Source organism: Plecotus auritus, assembly GCF_963455305.1.
Source record: "Plecotus auritus genome assembly, chromosome: 14".
NCBI lineage: Eukaryota > Metazoa > Chordata > Mammalia > Chiroptera > Vespertilionidae > Plecotus > Plecotus auritus.
Genome location: NC_137780.1, coordinates 10586129 through 10601250, shown reverse-complemented (window position 1 = coordinate 10601250; position 15122 = coordinate 10586129). Strand labels below are relative to the sequence as shown.

General features: G+C 37.8%; 1 protein-coding gene across 1 annotated transcript in view; it reads right to left on the bottom strand.

Moving 5' to 3' along the window:
- USH2A (usherin) overlaps positions 1-15122 on the bottom strand; it is a gene marked incomplete at its 5' end in the record, with an annotated part of 419390 nt that overhangs the window by 366525 nt on the left and 37743 nt on the right. The window contains one exon of the mRNA XM_080650916.1: positions 1482-1677. Coding sequence (XP_080507042.1) covers positions 1482-1677 — 196 coding nt within the window. The remainder of the gene's footprint in view (positions 1-1481; positions 1678-15122) is intronic.

Here is a 15122-nt window from a genome sequence, read left to right as displayed (position 1 = left end):
CCTCAACAGAATTCCTCTTGGAAACACGCAGTGACCATGTCCAAGTGAGAACCTGCCACCCTCTCCCCAAGCTTGATCCACCCGTGTTTCCTGTCGCAATGGCTGACATCAATGTTGACCCTGTTGCTCACACTGGAATGTGAGGCAAAGGTCTCGAAGCTTCCTCCTGCCTTGCTTGGAAGGTGCTGTCACTTTCCTTCCTGCACTTGTCTCCACCCACACCACCTGCCATCCACTCCAGCGTTGCACCCACCTGGACAAATTGCAGTACCCCGCTATCTGGTCTTCCCAGACCACACTTGATCCTGCCCAATCCACTCTCCACATGATAACCACATAGGTCTTTTAAAAACACAAAACTTATCATGTTCCTTTCCTGTATAAACCCCTTAAGGACACCTCTTTACCTTAGGATAGAAACCAAAATCTCTGCCATGGTGTTTAGAGGCCTCTAAAATCTGGCCCCTGACTCCCTTCCTAGCGCCTCTTCTTACAATCAGTCATTTCCCATCTATCAGGTCTTCAAGGGTCTCCATGCTTCTCTCCTCTAGGACATTATACGACTGTTTTTCTTATTAGGAACCTTTGTTCGTTCCCAACCCCCCTTCCGCTCACTCCTTTACCTGGATAACGCCTATTGAACTTGCCCTACCTTGGCACCCATTAGACCAGCGGTCACCAACCGGTGGTCCACAGACCGCTGGTGGTCCCTGAGGTCTGAAAGGTTGGCAACTGCTGCATTAGACCACTTTGTAATGGTTCCTTCAATGGTGAGCTTTCCCACTATGTACTAATACACACAAAGATAGGATATTCTTTATCCTGTTAATCTTTATATTCCCAGCATCTACCCAAGTTCTTGTGTGACATTTTAGGCCATCAGTAATTATCTAATAAATTCATTTCGACTTCAGAGTAGCACTCTTCCAAACCCATAAGACCTGTTCTGTTACATTTTACAAAGTCAGAGATTGCCTACTTCTGCTTTTAATATACTAGCCCTTCAAAATGCTGAATGGTTTTAGAACGAGACTTCGATAATCAACTCTGTATTTAATTAGCATTTACAAAGAGCATTCCCAGGTTCCCAGAGTCCATGCCAAATCTAAATTCATGTAAACATCTCCGTATGAGAATTCATACATAGTGGGAGATCAGGGTCACACAAGAAAACTTATTTAAAGAAGATACGTACATATTCTAACTAATCAGTCCTGAGTTATCCAAAATATATTCATACCTGAATCAAATGTGGTGGTGGGGGAGGGAGGCTTTTCCTGAATATAGTCAAAGACTAGATTACTATTTCTGAAAACTACTTCATTAGTTGCGATTATGAAGATTTGGTAAACCAACTTTGGTTTTCAAACGTTAACAGCAGGAGAGCACTTCCTTAAACAAGAAAGCAATAACGCAATTTAAAATAACATGGGCCTCACAGGCCAACTCGGCCTTAGTTTGGATGGTCATTTGCTAGTTACCTGTGGTGTTGTGCTCACAATCATCACAGACTCCTCCGCCCCCTCTGTGGTGGTCCGATGGAAAGGGGTCCTCTGAGATGTTGTAGTGGCAGCTTCGGGAATGGCTGTGGCACTGACAGGGCTTACAACTGAAGGCATGAACTTGGTCTCCTTGGCGGAAAGGCTTGTCATTGTAAAGAGGCAGGCAGCGTTCGCACTAGGACCATAAAGTCACATCAGAACAACAAGTATATATACAACTGTGATTGTTTTGTTGTTTTATTTACAAATCAGGCCCTTCTACTAGACCCGTGGTCGGCAAACTGCAGCTCGCGAGCCACATGCGGCTCTTTGGCCCCTTGAGTGTGGCTCTTCCACAAAATACCACGGCCTGGGTGAGTCTATTTTGAAGAAGTGGCATTAGAAGAAGTTTAAGTTTAAAAAATTTGGCTCTCAAAAGAAATTTCAATCGTTGTACTGTTGATATTTGGCTCTGTTGACTAATGAGTTTGCCGACCACTGTACTAGACGGAATAAGCTAATATCAAAGAGTTAAAAGCCAGCAACTGTTACAGTTTGAAAAATGCTTTATAAATCAGAAATTTGCGTATGATAGGCATGGCAGTGTGAAGGTGGCCGTGCGGACTAAAATCATGCAAAGTGATCTTCATAAACAGTGAAAAGTTGTGACGGTTCCGTGGCTGTTACATTTTTTTTTATCAAAACGTTAAAAACTTGACTTCCAGTGTCTGTTCCCACAGGTGAAGAGCCTAGAAGCTGCCAGTCCATCCTAGCAAGTGAAAAGCTAAACAGACAAAATGTCAACAACTGTTCTTGGCACAGAACTAACAGCTCTGCATACCAAAGGCAAAAATAATACCATAGGAAGAAACAGCCACCACCAAATCCGGTATTGGGGGCGGGGGGCAGCGAAAGGGGAGAAGGGAGGGGTGTTGAAATTGTCAGACCAGGAACTTAAAATAACTATGATTAATATGTGAAGTGCTCTAATGGATGGAGCAGACAGCATGCAAGAACAGATGGACAATGGAAGTAGAGGTTTTAATTGTCCACAAAAGACTAGCCTTTTCTTTATTATTATTTATTTCAGAGAGGAAGGGATAGGGGGAGAGAGAGAGAAATATCAGTGATGAGAGAGAATCATTGACTGGCTGCCTCCTGCACGCCCCCCAGTGGGGATTGAGCCTGCAACCTGGGCATGTGTCCTGACTGGGAATTGAACCGTGACCTCCTGATTTACATACCTCCACACTCAACCACCGAGCCACACCGGCCAGGCAAGGCTAGCCTTTTTTGAATAAGAACTGGTTGGTAGTGCCCAAACCACTCCATTAAGTGGCAAATTCCTCTTTGATTCTAGACACTGAAGAAGTCTGGATTTTGTCTTTGGAACATTGATATAGTACTTAGTGCAGTCTGATTTACCATGACCTTCTGATAATGGCTTTTAGGTTCACAATCAGGACAAAGTCTTAAATGAGACTTTATTTTTTCAGATCACAAGCATAAAGCAAATAAATATTGTCTTCATACAAATAGCGAAGGGAAGCTTTTGCTGGATTCGGTCCACTAGCTCGGGTAGGCAACGTCCCAGACTCAAACAGCCAGCAGTTGCTCTGGAGAAGACAAACTGCATCTGTAATCAGGGTGACAGGACCGCAGCTTCCATGTCATAACTCCCACCCACTTTTATTCGAGAAAGTGCAACTTGAATAATAAAAACACCATCATAGGGTGAGCAAGGTCATGGGTAAGAATACTTTGAAATGAAGGGGAAAAAACAGGCTTTGGGCATCGTCTTGTAGCAAAATTTTGCATTTGGCCCAAGATTGTGATGGAATGAATAGAGTTTTTAAAAATTAGGAATGAGATTAATTGCATGGCTAATCGACCTGGGAAAGAGAATTTAATGAGCTCATTTCTCTCCTCCAAAGCCAGGAAGTCAGAAAGTGAGTTTGCATCTCTTCTTCTACTTGTCCAACTGGAACAGGTCTCCCCACACTTGGGGCTTCTGAGCGATAGTCAGACCCTAATGATATCTGATGGCTCCTGGGAAGGAAGTATGTGATAAGGCCTCCTCTGCTGTTGTCCCTACAGATGATGAACATTAACCAGAAATGAATGTGGATCATAAATTGCTCCTGGTTCCACTTTATGGGTTGTGTCCTCTAAATCAAATCATGGACCCGTACAGTTATATCACAGAATCTGCTATGAATGGTTATAAATAATCTATTGCATGGGGCAGTCTTGTAAACTGCTGGTGTCACTTGAACTGGAGACCAACACCTCTGTTGAATTTTGACCCCTTTCTACTTCCTCCTTTCCCCTCCCCGGTCTTGTAACTTCCAGATTTTGAATGCAGAATATGCTCCAGACTTTATGTTGGTCACTATTGAAATATTATTGATTATTCTCAGGTTATTTTGAGTAAAAAAACATTAAGATATTGAATTAAGTGTTTTTCTTTCAGAGGTAAAGAAACTGAGTTTCACAGAAGTGGACTTTAGGACTTGCTGGTTAATGATGTTGACCATATTAATTACCCTCTTTATTCCTCAGTTGCTAATCTAATAACCAAGTAGTAGACAATGTTTACTGAGGGCTCACCATGTGACAGACACTCTGCCAAATGCTTGGTCTTTACAACAATCCTGTGAGTCAGGTATTATTACCCCCATGTTATAGATGAGAAAAGTAAGATTTAATAGGATAGAATTTATTACGTAAGAATATAGGGATAGCATATCAAGGAAGATAAATTAATATTGGGATACTATGACCCAAAGCTTAAGGGATTCAATAAAATAATCCATTTCAAATGCTCACCAAAATGCCAGCACATAGAAAATATACATTTCATGTTACTTTCCACAGTTGGTGGCAGCACCAGTAATTGAACTAAGATGTCTGACTTCAAGCTGATGCCTAATCTCTAACTTTTGATTATATAAAATAAATTTGATTTACAAATGATTATTGGTGAGAGAAAACTTGAAGAGGTCAATTCCTTCACTTAAAAATCTTTCTGATCTAAGACCCAGAGTTGATAATATTCTAATGATTGCTTCATCTTCCTTTTAGAAATTGAGTTTTATTTTACATTTGGAAGTGCTTTATGCAAATCATCGAATAACAGCCAATTCTGAAATCTTTACATAAACATTACCATTTATTAATTATTCCCTTTGTGCCCCCTCTCTACATTTCCTCAAGAATTTTTTTTTTAATATTAATGACATCATGTGAATTTTCAGTTAACAGTATAGCAATTGTCAATTAAGCTCCTATGGTGTGGACGACACAGAAAGCATACAAGTCAATAATTTGCATTTTATGGAAGATACATGTAAGTAAATTAATTATTTCAGTTCAAAGTGATAGGATCAAGGTCTAGGTATTACTAGAGTGTTACGGGAGTGGAGAAGAGGGGTAGCTATCCTAGCCAAAGAGTTGATAAGCTGTGTGTTCCTAAAAGATCTATTTCTACTAAGTTTAGCTAGTTTGTTAACATATAAGATTTTTTTTATAACAGTGAAGAAAAGAATACAAGTTAAATGCCCCACAGGGAATTGTTTGAAAATGCCATAATCTTCAAATGAATATCATACAATCATACGTAAATGCAAATGTAGAAAGATAGCCATAATGTAGTTTGAATTAAAAAACCAAGTTATATTGATATGTAGAGTATAACCCTGTTTTTCAGATAAAGGCAGATTCATCTATGGATATGGATACAGAGCTACAACTTTAAGAAGATAGAGACAGATGATATAGAGACAGATGATACAGATTTACTTAGAATAACAATAATAAAAGATCTAAAGGATATAAACTAAAGAGTATTTGCTGAGATTATCAATGGGTGATGGAGTTATAGATGACTTACCTTTTATAACTTTTTTGCAGTACGCATTTATTACTAATGTAGTAAAAATTGAGGGCAAATGAAATGCAATTGCATGGACAGTTATAAGAAATCTATACATCATTTTCATCATCTGCATGTAGCATTTCCCTAAGAAAACTAAGAAAATTAAAATGTTTAAATGATACACATATCAGTAAGACACTACAGAGAAAATGGCTCTCTTTGGGGGCAAAATGTAGGAAGAGAGCTTATGAATTACCACTAAACAGAATATGATTTTTAAAAGATAAAACATTTTTATGCTTATATATACAAGTAAGGATTCTGAGGAATGACAATTACATTTGTTGCAAAATTTGACTTAAAACATATAGAACTAAATTACACAGTGACATATCTTTGCTTTTGATTTAAAGGATGATACTAGGTTATTATCATTTTGTGTAGTTTACAAAGACTATAAAAGAGAAGAAATACTTAGTCTATTCTTTGATTATAAAATGAATGAAACTTAGCATAATACTCTCTAGGTCCATCCATGCTGTCACAAATAAAATCAACCAATCAGAGAAAGACAAGTATCATATGATCTCACTTATATGTGGAATCTAATGAACAAAATAAACTAACAAACAAAATAAAAAACAGAATCACAGACACAGAGCACAGAATGACAGTTGTCAGAGGGGAGGGGTTGGGGGGCTGGGTGAAAAAGGTGAAGGAATTAAGAAGAAAAAAAACTTCATAGACACAGACAACAGTATGATGATTATAAGAGGGGATGGGGTGGGGACAGGTAGAGCGGGTAAAGCAGGGATAAATGCTGACATAGGGAGATTTAACGTGGGGTGGTGAACACACAATATATAGATGAGGTATTATAAAATTGTACACCTGAAACCTATATAATCTTATTAATCAATGTCACCCCAATAAATTCAGTATTTTTTTAAAAAAGAAATCTCATCCATCTGACTATAGAAGAAAGGTAATTTATGATTGTTCCTCCAAAAAAATTAATGAAACACATTTTTGGTCTCATAAGTGTGTTTCTTTACAATTCCTTTTAGATAATACAAGAAGAACCATGTCAAAATGAAGGATACATGAGTAAGTCTGGGGTAAATTATGATTTTTTTAAAATGATAAACTTGAGAAATACTTTTCTGAATTCTCACAATTTTCCCTACTCTACCAATAATTTTAAAGTTTCATCTAAAATCTAGAAATATATGTACCTTATATTTATGCCATTTATGAACCAGACCGTTTTCTACTTAATGTTTCCCAATGTCCAGTTGAGCATTTTTCACTTTCAATTATGTTTCAGTTTTTTTCCGTACTAACTGGACTCCCTGTATGTGTCCCTGGATGCTCAAATTATAAGATTAGATCATGGCTATATCAGGGTCGAGGACTTTATCACTGATTCATCACTGCTAACACTATGATAGTTTTTTAAAGGCTACTAATCCACTCCACTAAGTTGCAGCCAAATACTTGGACATATTCAGGAAGGAAAATTATAGAATCTGTAAGACACTGATGAAATTTATTTTATTACATTATTGTCTAATAGTACACCAGGTGATTTCTCTTTTCTGAATTATTAAACTGCAATACACTATTCCTTTGCCACTCTTACAGACTAGCAAAGACGATCTATTGAATTCAGGGGTTTCTATTTTGATCCATTATTTCTTAATACCTTCAATTTTACAGAGAAAGTGCCAACTTACATCTAAATTTTTTTTAAAAAATATATAGCAGTGCCTCATCTATTCAGTCACTTATCCAGCAATCTTAAATGCCCATTGTGTATCTCTGAAAGAAAGAATAGGAAAATGTTCTCTTGGCCAGACAAGGAAGTCCCTGGGAAGGTGGGGTCAGGGGCGAGATCTTCCTGCAAGCTACTCACCTAGGAGCTCAACAGACTCAATGCCCTTTGAAAGGTCAAGTTTATAATGAGGACCATGATTCTTCAAAAATAACCTGTCTTCATCACACATAAATTAAAAAACGGAACAACCCAGTTTTGAATGACTTAAAAAGCGGATTAAACTATTTTAAATATTCATTTAAAAAGTTCTATCTGGAAACTTTACAAGCAGCTAACGCCAGAGACACAGAAGCACGGAACAGACTGTGGAATCTCTGACACATTGTCTGTGTATCACACTGTGTGTTTACCACCCAAGCAAAATCTCTGTCATCATATATTTAGACCCCCCGCTTTAAGCTTTACTATCCCCCCTGCCCCCTTTCCCTCTGGTAACCACCAAACTGTGGTCTGTGTCTATGAGATTTTGTCTTGTCTGTTCATGTATTGCTCTCCGTTTTATATCCCATATATGAGTGAAACCATATGTTTTTTTACTTTTTCTGTCTGACTTATTTCGCTTAGCATAATATTCTCAAGGCCCATCCATATTGTTGGGAAAGAAGTATTTCATCCTTTCTTATGGCTGAGTAGTATTACATTGCATGTATGTACCGCATCTTCTTTAACCAATCACCTATACAGTTGTTTAAGTCACTGAAAGTTACATAGAATATTTAATAGTTCATTGACTTATCTGTTGTCCTTATTAGACTCAAGCAGAGGAACGAAAATGAAAAAAAACTATTTCTCTTTCTACCCTTAACAGAGAAATGCCCATAGGTGTCTCTACAGCAGTGCTATTCATGCCAATGAATACCTAAAATACACGGTTTCCAGTCTGCGTGCTTCCTACTTGTTAGCCTAACTAAATCCTTCCAACAACCTATGAAGTAGGAGTTGCTATTACCTCCATCTGACAGATGATAAAACTCAGGAAAAGAAATTAAATTTTTTTCTAAAGTTATCTACTAGAATGTCAATGATTATAAACTAGAGTGTGAAAATAAACAAGAACAGCCATGTGCATTTGTTATTCACTGCAAGAGTCCCAAGAAGCCCTAACACACAGTAGGCACTCAATTTACGGAGAAAGCCCTCCCTCCTAACCACCTTGCTGCTATACTGGCTCAGGGGGATAAACATCTCCCAGGAAGGGAGGTGTTGACCTGAGAGCCCTGGAATGTTGAACTCCCCCCCTCTCCCCCCCTTCCCTGCTGGAACATTCAGAGACCAGCAGGCAGCCCAGGCTCTGTGCAGAGGAGAGGAAAGCAGTCTGTTTCAAAGTGGGAGACCATAAAATGCTTACTTTTCAGAGACCACTACAGCACTACTTGCTGAGCTAAAAGAGGTAATTTGTTCAACTATTCCCCAGTGGCCTAAATGAATTAGAGATCTTCTGAAAGTCTGCAAATTGCTCCTTTCTGTCAGTGACTGCCAGAGCAGTGTGTTGGAAATTGGAAGAACCTAAATCTCTAATAATAATAACTGTCCTCAGACTCTATTCGCAAGCTTCCTCTTTCCTTTGGCATTTCAGTTGTTATTCAAATGATGCCACTTTAGTGTCCTATCTTTTGTGTTCTAGGTGGACAAAAGCATCCTTATAAACATAAACACTTCACAGTACTCATGTAACTATTTTTTCCCCAATAGAAGTTTCCCTATGTGGCTCAACTGCTCCAACCACAAAGGCATTGTTAGACAAATCTGATGATTTATTATCAATGATAGATTGTGTGTGGAGTGAGGAGGGAGGTGGAAGTAAAACTTCCAACAGCAAAGAGAATCTAGACAGAAAATTACTCAGTGCTTTGCACACGATAGGTGATCAATATACATTTGATGAATGCGTGAATGAATGACCTAATAGACTGTTTACATTTATGACATGTTACAGGACTGTACCTTCCTGTGCCTGGCATTTAACTGAATAGTAACATTAAAGATTTAAAGGTAAGTGCAATGTTTTCCTGCAGATTTTTACCTATGGATGGCCATGTAATCTCAATTAGCAAATGCAAAACAATTACCAGTCTTCACCATTGAGAAGACAGAAAATGCTCCTGTATTTATCCTTCAGTAACATATCCCTTTCTCAGTAATTATCTTTCCTCTGGCTAGACATTCTCTTATGATTAAAGTGTCTGCAGAAAATACGTACTTACCCTGCTCTCTAGGTGCTGAAATGAAGAGTATAAATTAAATAACTACTAATACTATTGGGCAATGCTGACCAGATATTGGTGGCAATACAATGACCATATATAGCCTGTCTGACTTTCAACTGTAATATGTGGTGGCTACTTTTAGAACCTTTCTAATTCACATAATGCCTGGTCTGTACCTCTACAGCGGGAATGGGGAACCGTTTTTTCTGCCAAGGGCCATTTGGATATTTACTACACCATTCGCGGGCCACACAAAATTATCAACTTAAAAATTAGCGTGCTATATTTGGCCAAACATTTAATTAACTCACCTCTAATGCATTGACAGGGCCAGACCAAGTGATTTCGCGGGCCTTCTATGGTCCACGCGCTGGCTGTACCTTGCCCATCCCTGCTCTACAGTGGACTGGAAAAACACCCAATAAAATCTACAGCTGGAAAAAGAGACTGTGAGGAGAATTATCTGGACAACTTCTTCAGTTGCACACATTGTCTCTATATCAGTATAACTGATAATCTATGTACTTTTCAGCATGGGGCTCCTGACAGGATGGATTGTGAATGCAGACCATCTATGTCTAGATAGTGAATGCTGGACTCTTGTTCATTAGTTTTGAAAGCACCTGCCAGTGCTTCCATCCCAGGAGAGAACTGCCCTGACCCCTGCTCCTCAGCCCTGGCCTCAAAGCCAGTCAATTTAGCTCCTCCCCCAGGTCCAAGGTGGAGCTGCTGCCTCTGCACTAGGGCTTACAGGTGAGTCTGTGAGCAAGTGAGTCCATGCCTGGGCCCCTCAAAAGGAGTTCTAGGTCTCCAGCAGCCCCCATCTCACTCAGATACAATCTCCACTGGTTGTCACAGCCAGATGTGATGGGGACTCCTGCTCCCAGCACTGGTGTCCCAGGCTGTGGACTTCAGCATGGGGCTGAGACTCCTTGCTCCTAAGGCGAGACCCTATAGCTGGGATATCCTTCCTGATTCTTAATCCCCACACCATGGGTTAGGACCTGCCCATCCCACATCCTCACCCTCCTGCCAGTCTCCACAGGACTTCTTTTCTATATCCTTGGTCACAGAACTTCTCTTCAGCTGTTCTTCAGGTTGTTCTCAATAATGAGTATTCTATAATTTAGCTGTAATTTTGATGTGGCTGGGGGAGGAGGTGAGCACAGTATTTACCTATGAGCCATCTTCACCTGAATACCCAGAACACTATTTTATACTGGAAATTGTACCTAGTGTTAGACTTGAGTACTCCATTAACAAATTTGAAAAATCCATTCATCAGTATAGCTACATTTAAATTTTTCTTTTAATATTTAAAGTGCCAATGGTATTTTTATTATTTGTTAATTAAAAATTATGGGCATGCATGATATGTTTGAACTAAAGTCATCTCCACGTTTTATAGTAATTCGTGTCTTCCAGGGAATCTTTTTTGATTTTCACATATAAAAGTCCTTCAATATTTTCAAATACTTGCATCTGTAATCAGGATGTTACGGCTGTACACAGAGAAGGCATTGCATGAATATTTGTTGAATAAAGCTAGCAAATGATCAGTCTTCTCATGAGAACTATAAAGACACACAGTAATGCAGCCACCTCCACTCTATCTTGAATGAATACTTAACATAGATATGTGCCTAATAAATCTGATTGTATATATATGTATATGCACACATATACACACTTATATATCTTACATCTTCTTCATCTATTTATTTATAAATTGAAATCTAGGTTGCTTTCACATCTTGGCTATTATAAATAATGCTGTAATGAACATAGGGATGCATATAGCTTTGCAAATTAGGGTCTTTGTTTTCTCTGGATATATATCCAGAAGTGGAATTGCTGCTATGTCTTATGACAGCTTTCTTTTAATTTTTTTGAGGAATCTCTAAACTGTTTTCCATAGTGGCTGAACCAATTTATAATCTTACCAACAGTGTGTGAAAATTCCCTTTTCTCCACATCCTTATCAGCATTTGTTATTTGATTTTTTGATGATAGCTACTCTGACAGGTGTGAGGTGGTATCTCATAATAGTTTTGATTTGCATTTCCCTGATGGATGTCAAGTGTCTACTGCCTATGTTTTCTTCTAGAAGTTTCATGGTATCAGGTCTTACATGTAAGTCCTTAAGCCATTTTTAGTTTGTTTTTGTATGTGGTAAAAGACAGTGTTCCAATTTCTTTTTTTTCTTAGTTTCATATTCATCTGTCCAGTTTTTCCAACACCAATTATTTCAGACTCTTCTTTATCCCAATGTATATCTTTCCCTTTATTATCATAGATTAATTGACCATATAATTGAGGGCTCTCCATTTTATTCCATTGATCTACATATGTCTGTTTTTATGCCAATACCAGATTATTTTGAATACTGTAGCTTTGCAGTTTAGTTTGAAATATGGGAGTGTGATACCTCCCACTTTGTTCTTTCTCTTTGACTACTGGGTTTTTTGGTGGGTGGGGGGTCATAATAATTTTAGGAGTAAGTGTCCTAGCTCTGAGAAGAATGTCATTGGTATTTAATAGGGATTGCACTGAATCTGTATATTGCTTTAGGTATTGAGAACATTTTAACAGTATTAATCCTTCCGACACACAAGGATGGTATATCCTTCTATTTGTATCCTTTTCAATGTCTTTCTTTAATGTCTTGTAGTTTTCTGAGTACAGGCATTTCACCTCTTTGGTTAAATTTATTCCTAGGCATTATATGCTTTTACTGATAGTCTAGCTACAAATAAAATATTCTAGAGGTGTTGGTTATTTCTTTCTGCACTTCAAAGGTAATATTTCACTGTCTTCTGCCTTCCGTTGTAACTTGAGAAATCTAGTATCACCATTTATTAACAATTTGTGTCTATAAATCATTTGACTTTTTCTCTCTGGCTATTGTTATGATCTACTCTTGGTCTTTGGTGACCAGCAGAATTATTATATCTTACCTATTTTTTTCTCAGTCTACTTAGAATTCCAAGAACCATGCCATTCCTCAACTTTGGAAATCCTTTACCCTTATCCCTTCAAATATCATTTTTCATTATTTTTTTCTGTTTTCATCATCTGTATTTGCTACTTCTATAAATCTGTCTCAAGATACCCCCATGCTCTTAACCTCTTTTTCATGTTCTTAACTTATATTTTAAATGCATTTATGCACATATCTATCTCAGGGAAATTACTAGTGAAAGTGTTTTTCAAAGATTAAAAATATCACCATGTGTCAGAGAGTAAATGAAATACTTGACCTTGACTCACTAAATGTACAACTAATGTAGAATCTATAATATGAACTGCTTGAATGATAGTTAATAAAAATGAATTCATCAGTATTACAAAAATTATAACACAAAATGAAATACATTGGGAGTAAAATCTTTCTGTGAGCAAAGAGAAAACATCAGCGGTGGAGTTTGATGTATAGTACAAATATGACAGACACAAGTTAGTCATGATGACTCATATTTTCAGAATTTTGTGATCTAAAGGAACATACTCTTTAAAATAACAGGAAATATTCATTTGCATAATAAGCATTATAGAGTGTGATGTTCCACCATCAAATTACTGAATGGAAGGAAGGCTTATTACATAAAATGTTTTAAGTTGGCTCTGCTATTTATAATACTAAGATTCATATTGATAGTTTGATTGTAGTTAATTCATAAAAGCCATGACAAATGTTATAAAAGGGTCACAAATCAGAGCCAAAGAATAAGAGGAGTATTCATGGTTCCTAATGAATTGCTCTGTGAACGCTTGGCCACCCTTGCAGGTAATGATGTCACAAAATGATGAAAGAATAGCTAAGGAGCCAACAAAGTGCCAGTGCTTGGCGGAGGCACCGATCATTGCATCACTCCTGGCCTAGAGCCTCAGGAAGGTGAACGCAGCTATTAAAATAAAATGAAAATCCTAAGGTTGCAAGTTTCAACTCCTAACACTTTTCTTAAAGCTAGATTCTATCAACACTTGAACTCTTAGAACAGGTAAGTATTAGTGAAAAGAGTAGGCACAGCTTCAGTCAGTTTGCTCATTGGATAGAGCATCGGCCCATGGACTGAGGGTCCTGGGTTTGATACCGGTTGGGGGCACACACCTGTGTTTCAGGCTTGATTCTAGCCCTGGTTGGGATGCATGTGGGAGGCAACCAGTCAATGTGTGTCTTTTCTCACATCGATGTTTCTCTCTGTCTCTCCCTCTCCCTTCCACTCTCTCTGAAAATCAATGGGAAAAAAATCCTTGGGTGAAGATTAACCAAAAAAAACCCCACAAAAAATAGAATAGGCCTATTGTAGCTACAAAACCCTGTTAGTTGACATACATGACACACACCCAAGCTTCCACTTCCTAGGTTGTGGTCTGTATCTATGAACTTAACACATACTTTTGGAAAGTGATGATGGACTTTCTGAGCAGGTGGAACAAAGGTACTGTATTGCAATAAAGCTACTGGCACAACTAGTTAGGAAATGATCTAAAAAAGAGCAAGGGTGGTAGAGTGGAGAGATTTAGAAGCCTATATACCAGAGAATGCTTCTTTAAATTTAAAACAAAAAAAACCCTATGGACCACCGATTTGTGACATAATCTTTATGAACAACTGAAGACTGCTTCATACAGAAAATTCCCTAGAATGGCTCAATATATGAACTTGCTCCTGAATTCATCATTCCACTGCTTTTTCCCAACTTCATTCATTTTCGCTCCTGCTAAAATCACTTTCTCACAGGCCTGACAATTGCCGAGAACTGGCATATTCTCAAGGCTTACGTGTTCGTCTGTTTGCCAAATGGCTGTAATGTAATTCACAAAAGCCCTGTTTATTGAGTAATATTATTAATGGTTAGCATAATACTGTGAAATTGAAGACATTCTTTTTGGATTATGTCCAGATCTTTAAAAAGAACATTGGTTCCAATAGGAAATGAATGGCTTATCTTAAAACATTATTTTAAAAGGAAGGACAATGTGTAAAGCACTTGAGTCAGTATATTTTCAAACTATTGCAAGACAACTTTTTCAGACACATTGAGTCCCACATGTATTAAAATACTTTGAATGATAACAAAAAGAGAATGCCATGCTTATGTTTTATAAAATCATTTTTCATTTTCAATACCTTGTTGAAAATATAGGACTGAGAAATCACTCAGTGTAACAGTCTATTGACTTTTTCCCTTCAGCTGCATTTGCCAAATTTTGCTAAAGTGGAAGCTATTTGTTGTTTTTATATTTATGGCTAAATTCATAAATTATCAAAAGGTGTCAAACAGGAAAATAACAAAAAAGTCAACTTTTTGTTTTCTAAAGGCACTTTATGTCTAAATAAGAAGCATTAAAATGTATTCCCCACCTAAATTATGGTTAATTATTGCACTAGTTCATAATCTAACAGTCACCACCTGAGACCAAGGCTGAAAGTCCCAACGTGACTTCTGTAACCAATCCTGAGTTGGGATTCATTTAACGGCTCTATTTTTAAGGGGAAGCATGAAATCACCTAAGAATCATAAAATATTAATCACTTCAATGTGAGAAATTCAAGAGAGAGAAAAGAGGAAACATGGATGGGGCACCAAGAGGGAGAGAGAGGAGAGGGGGGGGTTGGAGGTGGGTGGGAACTAACTAGTCAAAATAAAATAGGAGAAGCTCAGAAAACAACGTACCTTATCAAACTAATAGCCAGTTTTAAATTTTATCTTAAA